At 41.6% G+C, this 25,103-nt stretch overlaps 2 protein-coding genes across 2 annotated transcripts; one reads left to right on the plus strand and one right to left on the minus strand.

Annotated features, from left to right (window-relative positions):
• Nucleotides 1-2,334: 2,334 nt before the first annotated feature.
• elp3 (elongator acetyltransferase complex subunit 3) lies at nt 2,335-25,024 on the minus strand. The gene is made up of 15 exons (XM_080453450.1): nt 24,865-25,024; nt 23,846-23,945; nt 23,403-23,541; nt 23,014-23,084; nt 22,491-22,554; nt 22,312-22,380; nt 21,383-21,537; nt 18,424-18,585; nt 17,754-17,880; nt 11,615-11,808; nt 11,346-11,436; nt 9,266-9,331; nt 8,746-8,973; nt 4,064-4,145; nt 2,335-3,747 (listed from the first exon to the last, which is right to left on the minus strand). The coding sequence occupies exons 1-15, from the start codon at nt 24,884-24,886 to the stop codon at nt 3,656-3,658; spliced, it is 1,662 nt and encodes a 553-aa protein (XP_080309576.1). The 5' UTR covers nt 24,887-25,024; the 3' UTR covers nt 2,335-3,655.
• Nucleotides 5,417-8,160, plus strand: LOC308103822 (inter-alpha-trypsin inhibitor heavy chain H4-like; the record flags this gene model as incomplete). The annotated part of the gene is given in 3 exon segments (XM_080453999.1): nt 5,417-6,232; nt 6,236-6,368; nt 6,371-8,160. Coding segments are annotated over 3 exon segments (2,547 nt in total). The 5' UTR covers nt 5,417-5,608.
• Nucleotides 25,025-25,103: the final 79 nt, after the last annotated feature.

The raw sequence follows: 25,103 nt of genomic DNA on the forward strand, positions 1-25,103 counted from the left end.
CTTACAAATTTGCTTATTTAATGACACAATTTGGATTTCTATTTCCCCTCCCAAATATATAACTGGCACATTTCCACATGAAGACAAATGATTTGCCTATAGACCCTTTCCACATCAGATATCTTGTGTCAAACACAGCTTTGACAGTTTTCTTAATGGAGTTATGATTTACAAATGAATTACTTCAAATGTAGAAAAAAAGAGAAAGGTGCAGAATCTGTTTGGCTGGAATAAAAATCCTCAACAAGGTGCTCTTTGGTACAAATGGGTGACAAATTTGATTTACAAAAAAGGGAAGAGACCAAGGCGCTCTTGTGGAAAATGAAAAAGCCTTTAATAGTCTTGCCATGCATTAGCCAGACTATTAAAAGCTTTTTAATTACTTAAAACTTTTGAGGAATGGAGTAAGTTAACAATAATACATGAGCAGACTATTTTCTGTCACAAGCCCTGTAGAGCTCACTGAGATGCAGAGGTCAGATGACAAGTGTAGGTAGTGGAGGTTATGAGGCATTTGTGAGCTTGTAGATCAGCTATTATCAGTGAGCAACACCTTTGCATGACAAAGTATAACTCAGGCTTCAGTTTATTGCCCGACTTCTCGTTCTCGGTATTCTTGGTCCTGTCCCATGCTCCACTGGCCTGCCAATAACAGATACCCTTTGAACTCCACTCTATCAAAGAGAATACACACAATTTGACACAAATATTAGGAATATAATATACTGTTGTGTTTGGAGTGGCTGTGGTTGTCTGTTACCATCCACGTAATAGGTCAATTCTATGAATAAAAATGTACATATCTGCTTTATTCATATTGAATTATTGTGTTTTGGTCTCGCAGCAGAGTAGATTATGCAGATCTAGGTTGTGTGCCATGTAGGTTCCTCAAGTCAAAAACCCTGCATCTCACCATCTTCTCAGGCTCCATGTCCACAGGACAGCACCTGTCTGACTTGCAAAATGCATTTTGGAGCAAGTAATACAAAATGTTGTATCATGAAGAAGCTAGGGAAACCTACCCTAGCTTCTGCACCCTGTACAGCCCACTTTGAGCAGTGCACATATGGAAGGTAGCCTGGTACAATTACTGAAGTTAATTGTGGAGATTGTCCAATTGGTACAGTACTGTACTACCTTACTACCCACTACATTGTACCACTAGTTTGACCATTTGTAACATTGGTTTTGTAGCTGAACAATGTTTGATGTGCTTACTTTAAAAAACCTTTTTTAATACAAAATGGTGAAATAGTATTTATAGTCAAATATAACAAATGCCATAACTTTGTTGATCTGAGCGCAAATGGAACCCAAACACAGGCTGACCTATCAGGCAAGCGATTAGTAAGGAGTGCATGTGGGTTCAACCATTCCAACAAAATACTTAACTTTTTTTTTAATGACTCATACTCATTCACTTGAGTAACCTTCAAGATAAGCACTCTTCCCCTCAGTTTTTTTTATTTTAATAATGACTTTATAGTTTAGATAATACTCCCTGCCTCAGCACAGACTCAGCCCTCTATGAACAGGGAAAAGTCTTTTCAGATTTCACAGCCAATAAGCAGGAGTGAACGAGCGTGGAGAGAAAGAGCAAAACTGTACTGGCACATTCCTCAATGCGTCAGTACTGCAACACTACCTCGCAGCGCAGCAGTCACGACACAGCGGCCGCATCCAGGAAATTACGCACAGCCTCAATCATCCTGGGTTGAGGGGGATCTATATGAGACATAGGTCGACGTTATGGTGTTTCTCCCTTTTATTGTGGGCCATTTTTCAGATGACAAACCATTTACAGAAACAGTGTGAGGCCAAACTGAGCACTCAGTCATTGTTCAATAGACAGGTAACTGATGAAGATGTAATTGGATCGGCTGTGTCAAATGAGCCAGTAAAACACTCTCATAGGGCAATCACCAGGGGTCTCCCACAAGGTCTGAGACCCTTGACATTAGAAAATGCATTGTAGGAAGTAACAGTATTGCAGTAAGCCGAAGAGAATATAGAGGTTGTATATTCATGAAAACCTGAAGCTGATGTTGAAAGCGAAAAAACTACTGGTGAGACTAAAGCCTAATTTATACTCCGTAGTACGACGGTGCCGCTAGTCGAAATGAACTGATCTTGTTGGAAAGCGACAGCACCATACTACAGACTTACAAATTTAAAGGCTTACACATTTTTTCAAAGCTTTAGAGTTTCATGTACACAGACGGTAATCTCATTTTTGTGAAATGCATAATGAAAAATAGAACGTGATCACCTCACCACCTTTTTCTGGCACAATTCAAATAGCTCTTTGTCAAAGTCAAAGACAAAACATGTAATTGAAATATACTTTATTACTTGAGCGTGAACAGAAAGTGAACCTCCAAAAACCAACAAAAAACAAGAGCATTAAGTCAGTTTTTAATAAACAAATTATGCAATACTAATATTCAATAACCTGCCCTAAATAAATGAAATTGTGCGCTTATACAACTGCTGCCCAGAAACGACATTCCCCACAATTCATTCATACACTGCCAACTGTTAATGAACCATTGATTCATAATGTTTTTCCATTGAATGGCATCATAAACACAATTAACTTAAACCATAGCACACGCATATATGCATATATACATATTTCTCAAAGAGATCAATAGCATAAATACAACAATCAGTACTGAAAGTCATAGTTGTACAATAAAGTTGTGAAATGTGAAACATTCCTAGTGCCCCTGGGCTGAAAGGGGCCGTTAAACATACCAGATTTAGTGTAATATGCTCCCAACCAAGCATTCTAGAATGTCACACAGCTGCCTTTTTAATGGTTGCAAGTTGATGAGTGGCTAGATGCTTTAGATAAAAAGGCTAATATGGTCTTTTTAGGCTAGCTGAATGGCAAATACTGAAACATCTCATACAGTACATACTGTCAAGTGTGTAGTGAAGAAAGGTTACAGGCTCAAGTTTGGTTAAGTATGCTGAGGTATCCCTTAAAGCACACATTTGACTGAGACTGGAGAGGAACAGAATGGATATATCTCAGTCTGAAATCGAATCCTTCTCTCTGCAATTTATACTGCAGTCCAGTCTGCGTCCTTATCTAAATGAAGTCGGGAAGGCACAATACATGATTTATCTTGCCCGATGTGTGCAAGTTAACCCATTAAGACCAGGAAAGCCTATATGTTGTTATACCTTTAAAACCGGGAAAGCATCCGTGTCATTTTAGATGTTGCTATGTATATAGCTTCTGAAGTTTTTCAAAAAACTTAGATTAGGATTTTAGAAGGTGTTTTTAGAATCGGCCTCAGGTCTAAATGGGTTAAGAGGGTGCAGTTGAGGCAAAAACCTAATTTCAAGATATAGAATGAAGAAAATGGTTTTAACAGGGGCTAATATTTTGTACAAGAATTGTTTGATCAAGAATTGAGGGGAAGTGCATACTACCTCTTTTCAAAAACCCAACTTCAGCCGCAGTCTCTTCTTATGCACAAGAAGAAAGGGATTTAGTTTTCCAGTATTCTCTCTATGCTGCTCTGAAGTGATCCTGTCCCAATAAATAAAATAATTTCGGTGTGTGTGTGTGCGTGCATGTGTGCATATTGTCCAGATAAAAGAAAAGGTGGTATAATAAAAAAAAGTCTGCGGTAGTCATGGCTCAGTCCATGCCAGGTTCATAGAGGTCCTTCACCATATACGGCCCCTCTAGCTCATAGCCCATCTTCCTGTAATAATTCCTAGTTCCTACCCCTGTAAAATGGAGCATATACAGATGAGTATCACATATTAAGAACAAAACTCAATTAAAACACTGGACAAAAACAAATACAAAATAAAGTCTCCTTTATAGTCTAAAGTATCTTAAATTGATTGCATCAGTGATGCATTTAGCAGCCGAGACCCCAGCAATTTCCAGGAATGTGTGGCTATCAAGTGAACTTTGACAACCGTTTAGACTTTCCCCCATTGAAACATGTTTTTGATGATGCCTTGTGTAGTGGGTTAGTGGGTTTGACTACTGTATCACGATGGGAGAAAATTAAGTTCTCCTGTGTTATAGACTCACCTGAGATGACGGCCAATTTTCCAGAGCCATGCTCCTCCCTGGAAATTCTCTCTGCTTCCTCCATCAGCATCATACCAAAACCCTACGTAGAGTAAGTAAGTAAGTAAGTACATTTAATTTATAAATCACCTTTCGAAACAATGTTACAAAGTGCTGTACAATGGAACACAATATAAGCAAGATTAAGTAAAAAAACAAGGTATAATAACAAAATAGAGTGATAACACAATACAAGGATTACAACAAAACATTGAGGGGGAAAAACATCAGCATTATACCTAAACCCTACACTCTGCATAAGGCTAACTTAACACTGGTTGCTTGTTTCTCAACCTGGCAACACCAAGTTGCCAGGTTCTGGAAAGAAACAAGCAACCAGTGTTAAATCGTTCGCCATTAACGGTAGCCTCTCAGGAACTTTCAGCGCATGTTTGACTATCATGAGACTCTACAATGACTAGTAGTAGAGAAAAAAATAACATTGCATCGGTTATAATAGACGAATTTCCCTAAGCCACGCGCTCCCATTATGACAACGGAGGGGGTTTAAAAAATTACGACAGGGGAATCTCTGGAAAAAAAGAACGCCACTTTTTACGTCGGTAGGTGAGTAACGAGACATCAAAGATAACACTTAAAATGTCCGGAATTCTCCTTTAAGGTTAGGGAATGGAAGGTTCTCGCGAGCATAACAAAGAAATCATAACTCATAAGGTCTTGAGCATCAGCAGTTAGCTTGTCACAATATTAATCCTTTCATATCTGCTGGGTTTAGCTTAACTTTTGATCTGTTTATCGCTTGCAATGAAAGCTTGTTGCATGATTGCTTTTGCCTGCTGTAAAGCCACCTTGCAAATGCAATTTTCTTTTAACAGTTACAGTTGGCTTCAGTTCTATGTAAACAGACAGTCTATCTAAGGATCTGAGTCTTTCTTATGGTCCGATATATTTTAACCTACTTAAATACTCTTAGTAAAATCAACATTACCAAGAGGGTGGATTTTGGACTGATGACAGGAAGAAAGGTAACTGACACACAATAGAAGGCTGTCTTCTGTGGAATGGGCTGAATACCCAGTATCACAAAAGACAGCAAGAGGTGAGCAATAGTAAGATCTCCAAATCATTGACATTTTAACTATGATATGATATGATATGTATGATATATTTCTCATGTCTCCAGAGATAATGTGTGGCAAGTTATGCTATTTCTGGCCAGAGTCCATTGGAGGGGTATCAAAAGGCATGCTCTGACGGACAGACAGACAGGAGAAAGAACATTATTTGCACTATTGTTATCCACAGAGAACTGATATCAGATATAATCATTACAAGAGCTTGGATTTTGGACTGATGACAGAAGAGTACTATATATTCAATAGTGACCTCTGTAGAATGGACTGAATCTACCCAGTGTCAGCGAAAAAAGGAGGAATCTCATAAGAGGGGTTGTCCCTTTAAGAACCTCTGCACACTGCTATTGTCTGTACTCAGCCTTTAAAAGACAGGTTGAACATCCCAGGCATCATTCGTGTGGAGCCCATCATGGAGAGAGTGGTGCGACTCACCCTTCTTGGGTGGTTGCTGGCTTTTGTTACCGCAGCACCAATCAAGGAAAATTGGGACATCTATAGCTTCCACATCAACTCCACTGTGACCAGTCGCTATGCCACCACTGTCATCACCAGCCGCGTTGTCAACCGTGTGGACGCACCTCAAGAAATACATTTCCAAGTCAGGATCCCTAAGAATGCATTCATCAGCAAATTCAGAATGCTTATTGAAGGCCAGATGCATGATGGTGTGGTGAAAGCTAAGGAGCAAGCACAACAGCAGTACACTGAGGCTGTGTCCCGGGGCGAAAGTGCTGGTGTGGTCAGTTCTGTGGGGAGAACCCTCGAGGAGTTTAAGACCTCTGTGACTGTCGCTGCGCTCCGAAAGGTGACCTTTGAACTCACATACGAGGAGCTTCTGAAACGCACACTGGGAAAATATGAGCTGCAGATCCACGCCCGACCCATGCAGCCTGTCATAGACTTCAAGATGGATGTATACATCAATGAGAAACCGGGCATTACCTTTGTCCAGGTTAAAGGAGGACTAAGTACCAATGCTCTAGCCAATGCCATTACAAAAACACACGCTCACAATCAGGCTTGGGTGCATTTTTAACCTACAGAGCAACAACAGATCAATTGCTGTGGAGAGGAGGGAATGAATGGAGATCTGGTTGTTGCTTATGATGTCAACAGGGACACCTCACTGGGAGACATCAAGGTGTCCGGTGGGTATTTTGTCCATCACTTTGCCCAGGTGGTCTGCCCCGCATACCAAAGAATGTTGTCTTCATCATTGATCGAAGTGGCTCCATGCAAGGCAAGAAAATGCATCAGACCCGTCTTGCTCTTCTACACATCTTGGGAGACCTGACAGAAGAAGATTACTTTGGTTTGATCGCTTTTGACAACAGTGTTTCCCCCTGGAAGAGAGAACTGTCCCAGGCCAACAGTGAAAACCTGGCAGCTGCCAAAGATTTTGCACGCCGCATCCGAGCCTCAGGAGCCACAGATATCAATGCTGCCGTGTTACACGGTGCAGAAATGCTGAAGCAAAACCCCAGAGAAGGCTCTGCATCTCTTCTTATACTTCTCACTGATGGTGAATCAACCTTTGGGGAGAGAAATCTTGAAAGGATTCAGGCAAATGTAAGAAAGGCCATAAATGAGAAATACCCACTCTACTGTCTTGGATTTGGATTTGATGTCAATTTTGAGTTCCTGGAGAAGATGGCACTGGAGAACAGCGGTGTGGCACGACGGATTTATGAGGATTCAGATGCTGACTTGCAGCTGCAGGGTTTCTATGAAGAGGTTGCCAATCCTTTATTGACAGATGTGATAATGATCTATGTTGGTGGGACTAAACTAACCAAGACCAACTTCAGCCAGTATTACAGTGGCTCTGAAATTGTGGTGGCTGGTCAGATCACAGACATTAAAACGTTTATTCCACGAGTTGTTGCCCTTTCGATAAACATAAAGGTGGAGTATGAGTCTGAGAAAAATAGCAGGTTGGAGTCCACGGGAACCTTTTCTGACCACCATCTCCAGAGGGTCTGGGCCTACCTCACGGTGAAACAGCTCCTGGACAAAGAGTTGCAGTTATCTGGTGCTGAGAAGGAGAAGGTGAAGAAAGAGGCCCTGGAGCTGTCTCTGAAATACAGTTTTGTGACGCCACATACATCCATGGTGGTCACGAAGCTACCAGGGGAGAACACACAAGTTCTCCATAAACCCAAAGAAGTAGAGAAACCATCAGTTATATCAAGAGGTGATACAGGCCGAGTTGGTGGATATGGACCACATGCAGGAACCTTTTTGTTGGCAATGGCCCCCCCTGGATCTGCTGACCCTGGAATCACCCTGCGAGTAGAAGGATCCTCGCAGGGTGCCTCGCCCCAAAAAGTACAAGTTCCTTTGCATCACAAGTTTCTGTTAGGAGCTGAGAACCAGGCCCCACTATGTTATGATGTCAGTGCCAAACATCTGAAATTACTGCAAGATCCTGACACAGGATTGTCGGTGAATGGGGAGCTCAGACAATCACTGCAGGGGGGCTTCCAGAAGATTGTTATTCACTACAAAACTGACCAGCGTATTGAGGTGAGCACCAATTCCATCACTGTGCGAGACGGACAGCATGTGAAAGCTTTTAAGTGGGGCCAGGACCACACAACAGCAGGAAGTGTCACACTGATTCTGCGGATCAATGAGATCGACGTTTCAATTGGAGATACGCGTATTGTCATCCTGCTTCATCAGAGGAAGGGAGAGAAACTTCTCTGGCCTGTCTTGAGACAGTTTCCATCAGGCACCAACACTGAAGGAATTTTAGTAGCAAAGCCTGCAGTTTATTCCAAACTGCAAGAAACCTCCCTTTCAGCAAGACTCCACATCCATAACGGAGAGATTAGTGCTCTCAGAGCATCCGCTGTGGATTACAGTATTCCCTCTGCCCCGACACGGGACTGTTGGTCTGTGTCTCCTGAGCTTGCTCTTCAGAGAGAACTGTCTGACTTCCTTGTGACACAATTATAACTGGGTGCACCATTACACCAAATAAATATCCAACTGTTTAAAACTAAAAACGTATTTCTTTCTATTGATTAGTCACCCCATGGAGACTTGAATTCATGGATATTTTTTTGTTTTTGTCGCATTCCTAAGCCAATAATTTGATGACCGGCAGTGGTTCCGGTAGGAGGCACAAAGAGTCTCCTTTGTATCTCCTACCGACACCGCTGACTACCAGTCCACTGGTCATCAAAATATTGCTGACCAGCAAATTCTGATAGTCTTAGTCTTTTGAATAACACACCATTTAGTTTTAGTCCTATTTCAGTCATCTGAAATTGTTTAGTTTTAGTCTAATCTTAGTCTAGTCTTGGGTGAACTATCCCTTTAATATGAAACACATACATTGTAGGTGTGTTGAGTCTAATTTATACTTTGTCATACAGTACAATGAAGTATAAACTAAGCTTCAAGTTGTCGCTTCTAGTTGTCACTTGTCATTACTCACTACTACCCACATGTACAGTACCGGTAACAACTGACATGTCTGTTACTGAATAAATAAGTCCCCAAAAAAAATTTTAAGAAAAGAAAAGAAACCATAGCCACCTGGTGCTGGAACTTGCTGGGGTCTCGGCTGCTGACGGGGACCACGCTGCCGTACACGTGCAGTTCACGCACAATGGACACGCCCCCTTTGAGCTCTGGACGAAATGACTGAGGCGAGCAGCGGCGCAGGCGCAGCAGGCCAATCAGAATGTCCTGTTCTGGGTCCTCGTAGGAGAGGAAGGTCTCCCACCCGCCGTTAGCCACGTAGTCCCTACGCACCAGCTCCACCTGATCAAACACACACACACACACGTTTATCCAAAACACATTCTAATACCATGAGTGCATGTTGTTTTTTTAGTTTTTTTTTGTAGAGCACCTTTCACAGACATCAGTTCACAATTCTGGATTCTGGATTCCGGCCAAATACATATCAATTTTGGGGTCCTTGGCACGAAAAAGTTTGAGGACCACTCATTTAGAAGGCATTTGTAGAATTGGCCTCAGGTCTTATTGGGTTAAAGGGTAACGTGAACCAATCAGCTGTTGGGATGGTGAATGTACACAGTGTTTTGTTTACCTGATAAGGTCTCACTTTGTGATGAATTTCCTGGATGCCCACTTCTCTGGTCCGCACATCACGACACTACATATCAAAACACATAGAGACAAGGATCGTGTGAATACCAGAAATGTCTTCATTTGCTGGACATGTAGTAAAAAGTTGTCCCCCACCCTGAGGCACGTTTATTTGTATAGCACATTTCAACAACAAGGCGATTCAATGTAATTCAATACATAAAGAAAACACACATTATAAAAGGACATTTGAATTCAGTAAAAAGGAAGAAAACAATTACTAAACCCCTAAAACAGGTGACCTTTCTGTGTGGAGTTCTCCTCGTGTTTGTGTTGGGTTATTCTTTTAGCTGTGTTATTCTTTTAGCTTTACTGTATCTTTGTGCCGTTTATTTTTTTTTTTACTATAAGAAGTAGTCAATCAATCAAAGCACTGCGGCTGCTCACTGCTCCTAAGTAGTTAGTTAGGATGGTTCAATTGTAATTTCCCTCCCTACTTAATTCTTCCGGGATCTTTAGACGGCCACATGCCTCCTTCGATACACGTCCCTTCTTTTCGACAGTGAGGAGTTTCACTGGTATAGAGTACTTCATGCTATCTCTCCCAGATCCCAAAATAAATGATCTAAAATGAATTCACATTTTCCTTTGCAATCACCCAGCTCTTGAAAAATCAATCAGCCTCTTTCAGAACAAAGCTGATTAAAGCAGGAGTTTCTACAGTATATTACAGACCCCCATAATTTCACCTCTGTAATAAACTGCTCAACTATAATGTGAAATAATTCATCTCTAGCCGGGGTCCACTAAAGGTTGTCTCAAACTGACTTTACATCCTATGTTCATAATCCTTGGGAAGAAGACTGCATGTGTATGTATATTGTGCATTAAAATCAAGGCTCGTTTTCAATTAGGAATGCAGTTTGACCTGCTGTTGGAGAGATCATCTATGGGGAACGCTGGCTGATGTTCAGGCAGCTCATAAACGTGTGTTTGCTGATGCATGTAGGATTTTCTCATTAATATACCGCCGTGAAATGACTCATCATGATGACACATTGTAATGTTGGAAGAATAAAAACTAAATTCTTAAAAAAAGAAAACTCCAGTAGTTGTAGCATTTTTGAGCAGTTTGATGTTTCCAGTGCCTATACATTGATTCCAGACACACATTGGATCAGATTCAACAAAATATGTGCCTTTTCAGAGCAAAGTTCTAAATCATAAGCTCCTTTTAAAAAGCTAAAAAAAACATAGAATTGATATTGAAGCCTTTGTATAGTGTATGGTGTACTATTCTGGATAAGATATTTCTTTCCTGTTCTTGGAGGTGTCTGTAGAGGTGTCTACTAGAGCAAACGCAGATCATTGATAACACTGCAGCACAGCATTGAGTGTGTTGAGGTCTTTCTCTCAATCTCTCCCAGCTTTCCTCTGTGCTTCCTTCCACTTCTCTCTCCATTCTTTTCTCTCTTGTTGTCGTTTATAGATGCGTGTGGAGCTTCACGCCATCTCTCTCAGCTCATCTCCCTTTCATTTAACGGCAACCGTTCTACACGGAATGCATGTGCACATGCACCACCACCTCGCCAACACCATATCTAAGGGACATCATTGTCTGCCTATTGACGTCAAGAGACAACTACTGTATGTCACAGAAAAAATTAAAAAAGAAACACCTTTAACTGACTGACGGAGAAAAGTACCCTATATATTTTGTTAGGAGACACTTGGAAAAATGGCAGTTCATTTTGGAGTGAAACTCTTCAGCTGTAAACCAAATTGCAAAAGTAAGTAAAAGCCATAGCTAAGGGACATCATTGTCTGCCGATTGACGTCAAGAAGACAACTATGCCACAGGGGAAAAAAGGGAAAAAAAGAAAAACCTTTAACTGACGTGGTCCCATCAATGCAAACAAATTATTCTGTGCATCAGCATGCATCCTGTTGGCAAGCACAACCTCGCCAACACTACGGTACCTATCTGGATTGTACCCAGGGAGAATGGTCCGTTAGTCTTCAAAAAAACAAAGCTGCTGATGTGGAAGTTTTTCTAATGTGAGAAGGACTGTTAGTCTCACCTCAGTGCCCATGTCCTTCATCCTTGCCAGGGCCAACTCTCTCAGGTTCCCATGCTCTACTCCGGAGCTCACCAGAGGCATGGGGATGTCCCTGTTGAGAGTGGAGGGGAAGGGAGAGATTGACTGACTCCACTGATAAAAAAAAACAATATACAAATACTTTCATATTACTTTATCTTTGCAAATACACAGGATCTGATGCAGGCTTCCCTTGTGTTACACGGTACCAAAGCCCTAGACAGGCAGGCAAATAAATGAACCTTAGTCACCTCTGTACACGGTAGACGCGTGTCCAGGGAGGCACCAGAGCCAGGATGCGTGCCACCAGGTCCACCAGAGCACTGGGAGTGTAACTCTTGTAACGCCCCGTCTTCCATAGTTCATACAGACCCGTGCCGCGGATCACCAGGGTCGGGTACAACTTTAGACCATCGGGCCTGAAGGCCGGGTTCTCAAAAAACTCCTGTAAAAGGAATGCATGAACTCTTAATATATGTTGACTTTGCATGTCTGTGAACAATCAGCTTGTTTTTAATGCCTGTCTGGTAAACATTTAAGAGTTGAGAATAGTCACCATCTTAATCGTCCAAATTTTGAGAAAAGCAGGGTGCATATAACCAGTAGAAAGGAATGGAAATATGGAATGGTTTGCACACCGGAGCAAAAACAAAATTACACATTGTTGAAGGTTTTTTAAGTAAAAAAGCATAAAAGGTTTGGTTGCCTGGCAATCATTATTATGGGTTTAATTAAAAATAATGGGAGGCGTGTTTGCCCCATATCTTCAAAATGGAAAGGGGATAAGAAACATTGGAAGGAAAAAGAGGGAGAGAATTTCCAAAATGCACAGATAAGATTTATTGTTATGTCTTTTGACTGCCTGGTCTGGTAGCGCTGAAGAAAAAAAAGACTATTAAAATAGAATGCATTTGCAGAACTGCTGATTCACAGGCTAATCTGAAAAGTTATTTCTCCAAACACCATTTTGAAAAACTGTCATAATCGGACATTCATCCATCAATTTCTGTAAAATATAGCAAATCCACTCTATGAAGTTTAATATCCCAAAAACCAAATAAGTTATAAAACTACTGCACTTCAGAAAAGTACCCTATATATTTAGTTGGAGACACTTGGAGAAATGGCAGATGGTTCATTTTGGAGTGAAACTCTTCAGCTGTAAACCAAATACAGAGTTAAAACTTAGCGCAACAGTAAGTAAAAGCCATATCTAGGGCACGGACATCATTGTCTGCCTATTGACGTCAAGAAGACAAATCTTGCTGTCAGGTTCTTTTAGCATGAGAAGGGAAATCTAATGTGATTTCCTGTCATTCACCTTTACAGGGTTGTAACAATCATGGCCAGAACCATAAAAATTACATTTTTGGAATGAGAGCATGTTCTTCAGTTAACAGGCCTGTATCGGTTAACAATCAAAAGGGTTTATTTGCTTGGGGATTTGGGGATCCATGCCTCTGCTTTAGATATCATTACTTTGGTCATTCATTTTTATCCCTGGAAAGGAGATGTTTTATCCCTGCTTCTGGTCAGACTGAATTAAATACATGCATTTCCTTTTGGGAAATGTAGAATGTCTGATTAGGTTTGATTTTTTTATTGATTTTTGGGGGGCATTTTCAAGCCTTTATTTGATATATATATAGTGGAGAGTTAGGAAATGGCAGGAGAGAGAGAAACGGGGAAGGATAAGCAGCAGGCCTAGTGTCGGATTCGAACCCTGGTCAACTGCGCCAGGACTAAGCCTTAATGCTATAAGGTCTACCTGTTGAGTCAACAGGGCGCCCCATGTTCTATATTTATGTTTGATAATATCACAATTCATCCCAATAAATGTATGTTAACCACATTAACGCTGGTGCCCATAACTGGGCAAATGCAATGCAACCTATTTTTGCTATTTGTTATTATTTTGTGTATAGGTCTAGGTCTCTCAGACATAAGTGGAATGTCCCCCCCCCCCCCCCTGTTAGTTCATTTACAAATCGGACCATGTCAAGCAATATCTCCCACATCACAGCACAATTCAAGGACATGTTCCAAAAAGTACTGTAGCAGTGCTGGGTGATCCAATCTGATAATTCCGTAATGTTGTTTTATCACCAAATGTGACTGCCAACAAGGGTTACCACAGCAAAATCCTGACCCTTATGGGTGCATGTTTACATGCTCAGGAGTTGAATTAACACTCAGGATTGCACTGTGTAGTTGGGGATTCTGCACCTGCTTCCATCTTGAGAATCTTTAATCACTACTCCTGCTGGCTGGCAGAGTGGAACCCCGTTAAGAAGCCCCGCTCGCACACGGCACAGCGAGTGCCTGTACACAGGAGATAAGTGAGAGAGAATCTTGGTGCTGAGGGGAAGTTATAATAGAATTCCATTATCAGGGCAGTCAACGCTGGATGCATGCAGCATACAAGGTTCTCTGGCGGTTGCTGTTGACTTCATGTGGTTGCTAAATAAGGCTAACTTTGACCTGCAGGCCCATTTAGCATACGTTTACCTTACACCAGCATGTGACCAAAACAGCTTGGTTCTGAACCATTTAACCACAGAAGCCCTATTTACTTTCAGTGTAGGGCAAACAGCGAAAATTGCTGATCTACAAGCTCACAGCGTGACATGTGTTTTGCCTATAATGAAAAATATAGACAAAATAGGCACGCCAGGTTGAAAGTGATTAAAGGAGATGGGATTGGTGCAGTCCAAATCAGAGGACACGCAGTGGAAATAGCAAAAGAACACAACCATCTACGAATGACGGGTTATATAATCTGGTTCCGATGGTGAGATGATAGGAAAGAGGGGAATGAAGATTGATATCGCCTCCCTGAGCTATAATGGGAAGAGGAGAGACAAAAGACGTGTGTTACAGAGAGGAGGGGAGAGGAGAGATATATGAGGACAATGAGAAGTGGTATTAACAGGAAAAGAAGACATACCACCATGAAGAACTCAACACACATAGGCCCTATTCTACGACACATTGTGAGCTTGTAGATCTGCTATTTTTGTAACATTCCCTATATTCTACTTATAATCACATGACCAAAATAGGGACGCCAGGTTTAAAGTGGTTAAAAATCGGGACACATCCGCTGCATAATAGTCTATTTGACGCAAAAAAAAATTGATTTGTATTCAAATCTCAGGTCTTAACGGGTTAGCTCAGGGACCTTAAACACTGAGACCACCATTCATGGTAATTCCACTCCAAATAGTCAAAAAGAAAAAAGAACCTCAAATGAACTCATATTTTGCTCTGCATTCACCTTGAAAAACTCCACAATGAGTTCATCACTCAGCCTCCCTCAGAAGAAAGCCGATTCAAGCAGGAGTTTCTACAGTATATTATGACTGAGCTCCCCGATAATTTCACCTCTTCAATAGACTGCTCAACTACTATATGAAATAATGCGCCGGGCTCCACAACAGGTCGTGAAGAGAAAAGAATATGCATGCAGTCTCACACCTCTTTCCATCCTATGGTCATATTGTTGCTGTTGGGCATAAACCTTTTAAAGGTAATGGAAAAGAACATATGTTCCATTGAGTCCAATAGTCACACGGTCTGGGAGGGCCGGCGGGCCATATTTAGGCAGGACCATGACCAAAATCGGCCTCCTGGTGGTGCTATAACAGGCCGGTGTGAAAGATTTGGGGCAGAGGTTCTTCCTTGGAAACACACACGGACAGGGGCGAAAACACTTTTCTGTATCACCCGTATTGCCGTATTGATTATCGGACTTCCCACACCCACACTTTCTGATATGAACAGTAAAGCCATCATACGTTTAGAACTCGCAATAGCAAATGACACCGATCATCCCTTACATCGTCACTTTGTACTCATGCCATCTGGACGAAGATACAAAACTTTTAAATGAGAACAAGTTATTTTTAGTAGGAGTTTTGTCCCTTCAGCCATTAAACAAACTGCCTTGCTGATATGCGTTTTTCTGTTGGAACAGACCGTGAAGATGAATATCCCTCAGGGGTCAATAAAGACAATTATTATTATAGTCTCAGCCATGCATTCGGCCTGGCGGAGACAATAAACATAAAAGTTTAAATTTGGAGATACAAGGTTTCTGCCCGACAGCAACGATATAATCCTTGGAAGACAGACAGACATATGTCTCTTGTGTATTAAGGCTCGTTTTCAATTAGGAATACAGGTAGACCTGCTGTTGGAGAGGCAATTCATCTATGGGGAACGCTGGCTGATGTTCAGGCGGCTCATAAACGTGTGCTTGCAGATTTTCTCATTAACACACCGCTGTGAAATGACTTGTCATGATGACACATTGCAATGTTGGAAGAATAAAGACTAATGTCTTTTAAAGCCCCCGGCGTTTTTGAGTTGTTTGATGTGTTTTCCAGTGGGTGTGCAACAGTTAACTTAAATCGAACTAATTGATTAGGAACAATTATCGATAATCAATTATTTAATTTAATAATCGATTAATGATCAAGCCTTCTTCTGGATGGTGCGGGATTTTGCAGGACCTGCAGCAATTTAAAAAACGCTCGCTTCCACGACATTTGCGTTGGGTCCCGCAAAACCACCTCCTCCCCCAATACACATGGAGTCACCAACCACTTGTTTGTCACTACTCACTAGTGCAGTGACAAGGACAATCCCCTGCCGGCTTCCCATCTGCAAACACCGGAAATTGTGTTTGTTGGAGCGCCCAGCCAAGCCAGAGTCACTGCTGCCGGGAATTGAAACTCTTTAACCACTGAAGCCCTATATTGATCATTGTATGACGAATAACATAGATAAATATCTTATCTACAAGCTCACAGTGTTTCGCGTTGTGAGCTTGTAGATAGCCTGTCTTTGCCATTTTTGACAATTGTGCCTATAGCGAATTGCCCAAAATAGGGACGCCAGGTTGTAAGTGGTTGAAGTTGTTTTTTTTATAAAGCTTGCTACAACCAAGGTGAAAACTTAAAGAACTGCAGACTTGCAATACATTTAAATAAAACAAAAAAACATAACAAAACAAAACAAGCAGAATAGAGTAAATTATGTCAGAGGAAACATGAAAATAATGTCAGTCTAAATGTCCACAATAAGAATGTCACAGAAGCTTTAGTCAAGCTGCAGAGACTGATTGAGGCGCAGGGTTGGATCCTGACCCTGATCCATTCTGTGGTTCTGGATTAAATCATACATTTAGACCAGGGATGGGCAACTGGCGGCCCGTTTGCGGCCCGCGGGACCGTCACTCAATGCGGCCCCAGGCCAAAATCCCCCCCAAAAAAACAAAAAAAACAAAGTAATCTAAACATATCCGAAATGGTGAACTATTGCCTTCAGCTGTTCCATACATGCAACTTTCCATGAACCATTTTACAACAGTCCACCAGTAGAGCGCGCTCTCGTTTATTTTAATAGAAGCCTTATTAACTATAATTCTAGTGTTCATTTTTGTATATTTTTAAGCCAAGGTTACAGCAATACTCTGAAAGGCATACTCAGGAATGTGAAGTTGTGTTTAGCAGTACAGCTGTAGTAAGTTGATAGAAGCATTACTAAATGCTAAATAAAAACAAAGTTACAACAAATAATAATAGTTAATATCCCTTATTTATCGCATATGTGACTATTATGGGCTTTTTGAGTAATGGGGTACTACTGGCGAGAGTGCCGATAAACAGGGGCGGGCTGGGACCAAAATTCAGCCCTGGCATTTTGGTCCGAGCCGGCCCACCGCCCCCGGACCGGATTTTAAAATTGATTATGGAAGTACAAACCTATGTGCAAATAATTAGTGAACAGTCAGAATGACGGCTATGGCCATTCAAGTAGTTTCTGGAATTCTGGTGGTTCTAGTGTTAAGAACAGAGGGCTGACATATAGAAGAAAAAAAGATATGACACGGTCATATTATACCAGGTTGCTCTCTCCAGCATCCCTGCACAGAACCAAATGGACCCGTGGTCCTGTACCCTAGTAAATAGTTTATGAATGGAGCTAAATCAGTTTGTGTGCCTCAGTAAGGGCTTGCGTGCGTTGTCTTGTTTTTTCTGGGTCACTGTTGGAGGCGGCGCTGTGTGTGCGTGTATGAGGAGTCAAGTCAATAGTTGGCGACGACCACACTTTTTTTGTTTAATAGTTTGTTTGGTGGCGACGACCACACTTTTGCAACAGCGCCATTTACCATAGAGATACATCCAGTGGGTCGTCTTTAGATCCCATATTCTGAGAGGACATTGAGCCCTCATTGGCTAAAGGACCAGCCAATGAGGAAAAAGTCACGCAAAAGTCAGAACTAGCGAGGTATATGTAGACCAGGTTTTGCAACCTGGTAAAAACCTGTGATGTTATCAGGATAACAAAGAATCAAATGAACCAACCAAATGTATGAGTACTTACAATGAACTGCTCCACATCTCTCTCCATGCCGACGTTGGGCAAGTCTGGCATCATGTGAGACACCACCTTAAAACCTGCATCCTTTGACAAGTGGAAGGACTCGCTCACAGCTCGTACAGTGTGGCCCCTGAAACATGCAAACACATGGACTTAGGATGCACTCATGCCAAGTGGGAACAAAGCGGACCATGACCCCGACGGGTATGGTCTAGTTTGAGTAGACTTTCTAGTTTTCCTTCACACAGTGAGATAGGCTTAAATCAATTCATCTGCTCACCCTTCCATCAATCAATCCAGTATTCAGTATTGCATTCAGTCATCTATCCACCCACACATACCTGTACAGTATTCTTATCAATCCATTTAACCACTCTGTCTGATTAGACCCTCTAAACCATTTATTTATCCGTCCATTTGTCGGTGCAACCTCTTATCGTCCCTTGATCCATCCCATAATCCACCCACTCATCCACCTGTTACTACATGCTCACACACTGTGATACTATAGCTCAAGTCATCATCCACCTATCCCTCCATCTTATACCCACCGTCCTCCGTACCATCATTCTTTTGTAGCACCTCCACCTATAGATATCCATTCATTCACCCATCCATTCTTCTTCTATACATTCATTATACCATCCATTCATCCATCCATCCATCCTCTGACCTGTTGGTGTCGCGGGCCACATCCTCATAGACGCTCTGGACTCCAATCTCCAGACGGGTGCATCCGTAGCCCAGCATGTCACTGAGGTGTCGCTTGAGGCAGTAGTCGGGTCGCGTCTCGATAGTGATGCCCACACATTTGGTGTTGCTGCGCTCCGAGTACCTGCAGGTCAAAACACCTTTAAAATGCTTATTTTCATAATGATATTTGAACGTTTTGTTCTTGGTTATCATCACTTTGTTTAATAATATAGAATGTGAAATTATTCCCGGACCAGGGGGCCAGACAATATGAGTCCATATGGTTTACTGACTGGAGAGAGAAGAGGAGAGAGAATCTACACTATTCTCTCACAACGCGCCGCATTGGGGCCATAGCTGAATAGATAGAGGCTAGGTTCGATTTACAATCCTATCTAGGTGTCCATGAGCGCCCCCCAAACACTCAATATGACCACCTGTGCAGCCATCAGCTAAAGCTGAAACAAAATTTCCCCCGCGGGATTAATAAGGTCTACATTATTATTATCATTACATTTAATACAATACATGATCTTTAGGCTGTTTGTTAGTGATGGATGGCTTAATCCAGTAACCTCGGCTTCTACACAGAGAGCTCATTGTCCAAACAACCTACTATCAAATCATAGCAGTCAGTGTCTGACTTAGGCTAGATGAAACTCTGAAACCCATCCAGGTACAAACCTGGGCCATAAAGTAAAAATCATAAAAACTATGGCACAACAGAGACTCGTGACATCAGACCACCCTGTCAAGCCGTCATTTTCCTCGCTCCATCACCTCTGATGACCACTGCGGACGCTGACTCCGGCTCATATTCCCCACGATTTAGTATCTTATGGCAATAAATGTCCACCTTTTACAGTCTGCTGGATGATTTACACCAATTACAGGACTTTATGCTCCAGAGAGGTTTATCAGATTGTCTGAATTGAATCAATAAAAGTCTATTATCTCAGGCGAGTATCCCCAGGTAGCAAGCTACGATAGGTAAGATCATATGTGGGCATAGTGTGGAGGAGAACCAGAGAGATGTGTTCACTGGGCCACAGATATGCGCTTGCAAGCCCGTGCACACACACATAAAATTACAATACACACACAGAAGCACACAAACACCAATGATGATTGTTCTCTGGAGCGCTTCCTCTGAAGCACACGAATGTGCACGCATACACAAATGTCTCCCTCTTATTAAGTCTTCATCGTACGACGGGAGTTGTGTGCCGAAAATAGAAGATCTACGAGCTCACAGGCTTGTAGATTGATTGATTGATTGATTGATTGATTGAATATTTTATTAGGCAAAAAAAAATGTAAACATCACAATTACATTTATAATACTTTGTCTAAAAGGTCCGTCCAAAAAAGTCCTTGCGGTCTTGTTTCCATTGAGGTCCTTGGTATTCAGTTCATAGACATATATAGTAGCAGCCAAACAGTTCAAATATCAACACAAAATACAGAGAAAATAACACTATGTACAAAAATAACAAAGATGCATAGAAAAAAAAATGGGAGGGGGGGGGGGGCGTCTGTCTAACGGGAAAATGCTGGTACTACCTCCTCTTTTTGCCTCCAGAAAGGTGAGTTTTTAAGGCCGTTTTAAATGAGCCCAGAAAACTGCATTTTTTGAGGGATGGGGTTAGACTATTCCAAACTTGTCTTCTACCCTGAGCCAGCCTAGGCTGGCAAAATGAGTGGGAGAGAGGTGGGTCATGGGCCCCAGATTGGCTACTTCGCACTATTGATGAATGACGAATGTATGACGAATTCAGGCTTTAGCCACTAATCCAGCTATCAATTCATCTGAACGAATCACGCAACACACACACACACACACACACACACTCACACAGCACAGATAAGAGCTGTCCGAGTTGAAGTCTATTGCCAGTGCTAGCCCTCGTCTCAAACTGATTAGCAGCCCACCCACAGCCTCTCCAATCACAGCATCTTAATAAACCCTACTGATAACAAATCCTACACAAACACACACACACACACACACACACACACACACACAGAGACAGACAGGGTCACAGAGAGCCATAGAAACAAACATGCATGCACGTATGTGCTCGCTCACACACAAACACAGATACAGGAATGCAGACAGATATGGGAGGGCACACTGAACACAGGCCTTAGGGAAGTCTAAGTCCAATGGAAAAGGCAATTATATGGTTCAATCATTTGTATGACATTCAGCCAGCCGTTCTACAAATAAGCATTTCCTCCTTGGATCTCAGAGTCCTCTGAGTCATCCACTCTAGATCAAGCAGGGGCACACTTAGTATTACTCAAAGCTGACCAAACTCTATATTTGAGGTTGAGGGTTCATAGAAGTAATTATAGTCTAGTTAATGCTCTCAAATTCAGTAAATTAATTGAATCTAGTCAATTATCTCAAATTTGCTAAATTAATTGCGATGCGGTGCATCGCACATTGCTTTTATTAATGTGCTATAAACAATTTTGTTAGTTTATTTACTTATTGGGTTTACATCTTGCAGTCATTATTGCTTTTGCTTCCAGTTTGGGGCTTTATGCGTGTATGTAGAGTTCATTGTGTTTCATTTTTGTGGTCCACCGTCCAAGCACTTAGCAGTTAGCCACAGAACAGTGCCGAAATCTCAAAACTATTGGCAATGCTTTAGGGGCTTATAATATTATTGGGATGAGTAGGAAATAATGCTTGAGGACTAATTGCTTTTGGAGCAGCAATACGATTGATAATGACCATTACTGGTGGTCGGTGCAAGTTTCCAGTAACTAAGGGGGACATAATGGGACTTTTCATGAAATGATAGCCTAGCGCCCTAGCCCCATCTAGTGGAGCCTTACTTCTCAAAAATTGCAGAATTAATACACTTGCCTTGCGCAGGCAGGCACACACACACACACACACACACACACAAACGCAGAATTGTTCATACCTGACGGCCTCAGCTACATTGTTAGAGGTGTGTCCAGACAGGGCATCATGGAGGTTCCTGATGAAGTAGTCTCTGTACTCCTCAGACAGAGCCATGAATGTCCCTCCCATCACAATGAACTCCACTTTGTCCACACTGTGACCCAGCTGCTTCAGCTGTGGTGGGACAGACAGATTCAGTCATTTTAAGTGAACTTGTATATTATCAGGATTTCACGCAGCACTTTATAGTCAAGGCAAACCGCCTTAGCAAGGATTGTCAGCCACCCTAACTGAGAAATTCCTATAGATTTCATCAATTAATTTAATTTGGACTTAACTTTCACTTTAAAAGTTGGAATTTAGTGATTAACCAAGACATCCGCTGCCAAAACGTGTTACTACAGTAGTAGAGTGTGAATGAATGGAGCAGCTGTGTCCACACCGTGAATATGAAAATACCGAGCCAAAATAAAACTAAGCTGGCTGTAGTTAAATTGTGGAGCTGCAAAATATTCTGTCCTCTTTTTCATAGCATAAACTGTCCCAAAATGACCATTTCATGAAAGTTCAAGCTTTAAATAATTTTTTGATACATTATATAAATACAGCACTTTTTGAGTCACTCATGCATGAGTTACATTCCCTAGTATATGATGTCCATTGTCCACGTATTCCGGTTCTTTACATATTGTTCAGTTCTCAGCCTAAAAGCCTTGAATGTACAATGTTTTGCAGATTTTATTCAGTCTTATATAAAGCACTTTATACGTTTGTTTTCAAAAAGGCCTATATAATAAAGCTTTATTACTATAGCTACCAAACATACAATAACATGCCAAGCCATTACATTAAATATGATTTTGTGTAATAGTGGGCCCGATATAAGCCTTTGACATTTGCAGAACCTAAGGGCAAAACAACATGTGTGTACAGTGTAGTGTTACTGACCTGCTCTGCCCTGTGTCTGGTCTGAAGGTAGGGGTCATAACGAGCTCTGATGGCCCTCATGGAGGTTGGCTTGTAGAGGGAGAGAAACGGGGGGGGGGGATATTGCAGTTACTCACAACAATGTCTCCATATAAACCCTTTTAGTAGTTGCTATATTATAAAGGCAGGTTGAAGCTCACCTCATAGCCAGTATAGGACTGTGTGGAATACTCAAAGTCTGAGTCAGGACCACCTGGACAATAGCTGCCAGATAACACAAAGATCATCAAATTGTTGAAATGGTAAATGCAATTACTGCAATGATATAGCGCTTTTCTCCACAGCGCTTTACATTGCAATGTACTTCACATTCACCCATTCATACACTGATGGCGGAGGAAACCATACAAGGCAACAAGCTGCTCATCGAGAGCAATTAGGGGTTCAGTGTCTTGCTCAAGAACACTTTAGGCATTAGGCAGGAAGAGCCGGGAATCAAACCTGGAACCTTCGGATTCTAAGACGGCCGCTCTACCTCCTGAGCCACTGCCGCCCAAAAAGATTGTTCATAATGCACTCTAATATCAATGACTGTATTTTCTAGCTTGTAGGTCTGCTTTTTGTTGTTGTTGAAAATTACGAAGATTATTTTTTATATTTTGTATATACATTCAATGTATTAGGATTGGTTTGATGTAACAGTGGTACAGACGTGTCACTTACACACAGATGTTCCCTGTGAAACTGATATGAGGACAGCGATGGGGCTTGCACATCACAGCAACAACAGCAATCTGCAGATGACAAGCGCAAAGGTTTGTTATTGTTTTTTCGGTTCGTTCATGTTTTTACTAATCACTAACTGACCAGACAGAGCTAAATGTACTGTATGCTGTAACAAATCAGGTAATTCAGCATTTACTATTCATTATACACCAGACATGAGAACCTCTCCACGCCAGCAGCTTTCACGTTGAGTTTTGAAGACTGAGAATGTTGCAGATTGAGTTTCTGATGTGACTAACATACTATTTAGTTGACATGATGTAGCTGGAGAATGTGTATTGTGAGCCCAGTGCAAGAGTCTTATCTGTCAGTCTCTCTCCACATACCCCACTAGCAGTACGGATAGGCTTGGCCTTCAGTTTAGGCACCAGGGCACGACGGTAATGCTGTGGGACGGCAGCGATGATGTCCACCAGTCGAGGTTGGGATGAAAGACCATATTTGGCCGAGGTCTTCGTCTTCACTCTGTAAAAACACAAAGCAGTCAGGGCAGAGAGAACAGCGTTAAGTGGTACTAGTTTATATATGACCATTTTCTAATAAGATGTTATGTATTTTAGTTTAGTGTTTTGGGTTTTGACATAGCACTCTGCAGATGTGGAGCCACAGTGATGGTTCAGTCTCTGCCAGACGTATGACATATTGACATATGTACAGTATGGCAAGTGTCACTGTCATATTACAGAGCATGCATGAGGCTATAGGGGCAATGGCTACATGCACCATTCTTATTATTACGGGTGGCTGTCTGTGTCATAAAAATACTTACTTGTTGAGGTTAATGTCTTTTCCTTCTTCATGGGCCTCAACCAGTTGCTGGATGACGTCAGCAATGGTCATCATCATCAGCTCAGCCCGGCTGAGATCACCTGGAAAAAGACATGCTTAAGTTGTTGAGATACTGTACCTTGGACCAAGACTATCAGAGATTTCTTTGATCAAGTCTGACATTTGCATAAAAATGTCAGACTCGGTAGAATAAATCTCTTACAGTCAGTCTTGGACCAAGGCCAATGTAACTGTAGCCTATGACATTAGTTTGATTCAAGGCTACTGTACTATAAGACCTAGCCTTGATACAAGACTAGACTGTCATGACAGATGACCGTCTTGTGATCCAAGGCTACTAGGCTACTATAAGTTGTGATCAAAGGCTACTATAAGACTTGTTGTGATCCAAGGCTACTATAAGACTTGTTGTGATCAAAGGCTACTATAAGACTTGTTGTGATCCAAGGCTACTATAAGACTTGTTGTGATCCAAGGCTACTGTAAGACTTGTGATCCAAGGCTACTATAAGACTTGTGATCCAAGGCTACTATAAGACTTGTGATCCAAGGCTACTATAAGAATTGTGATCCAAGGCTACTATAAGACTTGTGATCCAAGGGTACAATAAGACTTGTGATCCAAGGCTACTATAAGACTTGTGAACCTAAGGCTACTATAAGACTTGTGATCCAAGGGTACAATAAGACTTGTGATCCAAGGCTACTATAAGACTTGTTGTGATCCAAGGCTACTATAAGACTTGTGCTCCAAGGCTACCATAAGACCCATACAGAGAATTACCACAAATGAAATGAGCAAATCTCTTAAACTAAGCAACAATATCTCTCGAATATCACAACAATTCCAATCCCACGTTAACTTATCTTTTGAAGAAGCGTCATGTCACACACAGCTGTGGTGTCTGTGTGGACATGCTGGCAAGTGCTAGCATTAGCAAATTGCTAAAGTTATATTGACATTTCAGACAATTAGAAGACACTCCTATTTACACTCACTCTTTTTCTTTGGCTTCCCCATCGTGGTCTAGTATAAAGCAGACAGTGTAGATCCGTGGTGGTGGGTACGTGTCAGAGAGTCCACATCTGTTACTTTCAGAACAACAAGGTATAAGTGTATTTTTTTTTTATAAACAAACACCACGCTGCGACAAGACACGGCTCCTGCCGTATGATAACCCAAACTGTCGTAAAATAATGTAAAATACACTTTAACGCAACGTTAATGTTGCAAATTG

This window comes from Gymnoscopelus braueri (assembly GCF_963280865.1).
Source record: "Gymnoscopelus braueri genome assembly, chromosome: 16".
NCBI classification, from domain to species: Eukaryota; Metazoa; Chordata; class Actinopteri; order Myctophiformes; family Myctophidae; genus Gymnoscopelus; species Gymnoscopelus braueri.

Excerpts from the sequence above, each read along its gene's own strand:
- elp3 (XM_080453450.1), bottom strand. The coding sequence starts at position 24,886 with ATGGGGAAGCCAAAGAAAAAGA. Across the intron at positions 23,542-23,845 it reads AAAGACATTAACCTCAACAA|AGTGAAGACGAAGACCTCGG; the intron begins GTAAGTATTTTT and ends GTGTTTTTACAG. Across the intron at positions 22,555-23,013 it reads TTCACAGGGAACATCTGTGT|CTATTGTCCAGGTGGTCCTG; the intron begins GTAAGTGACACG and ends GTTATCTGGCAG.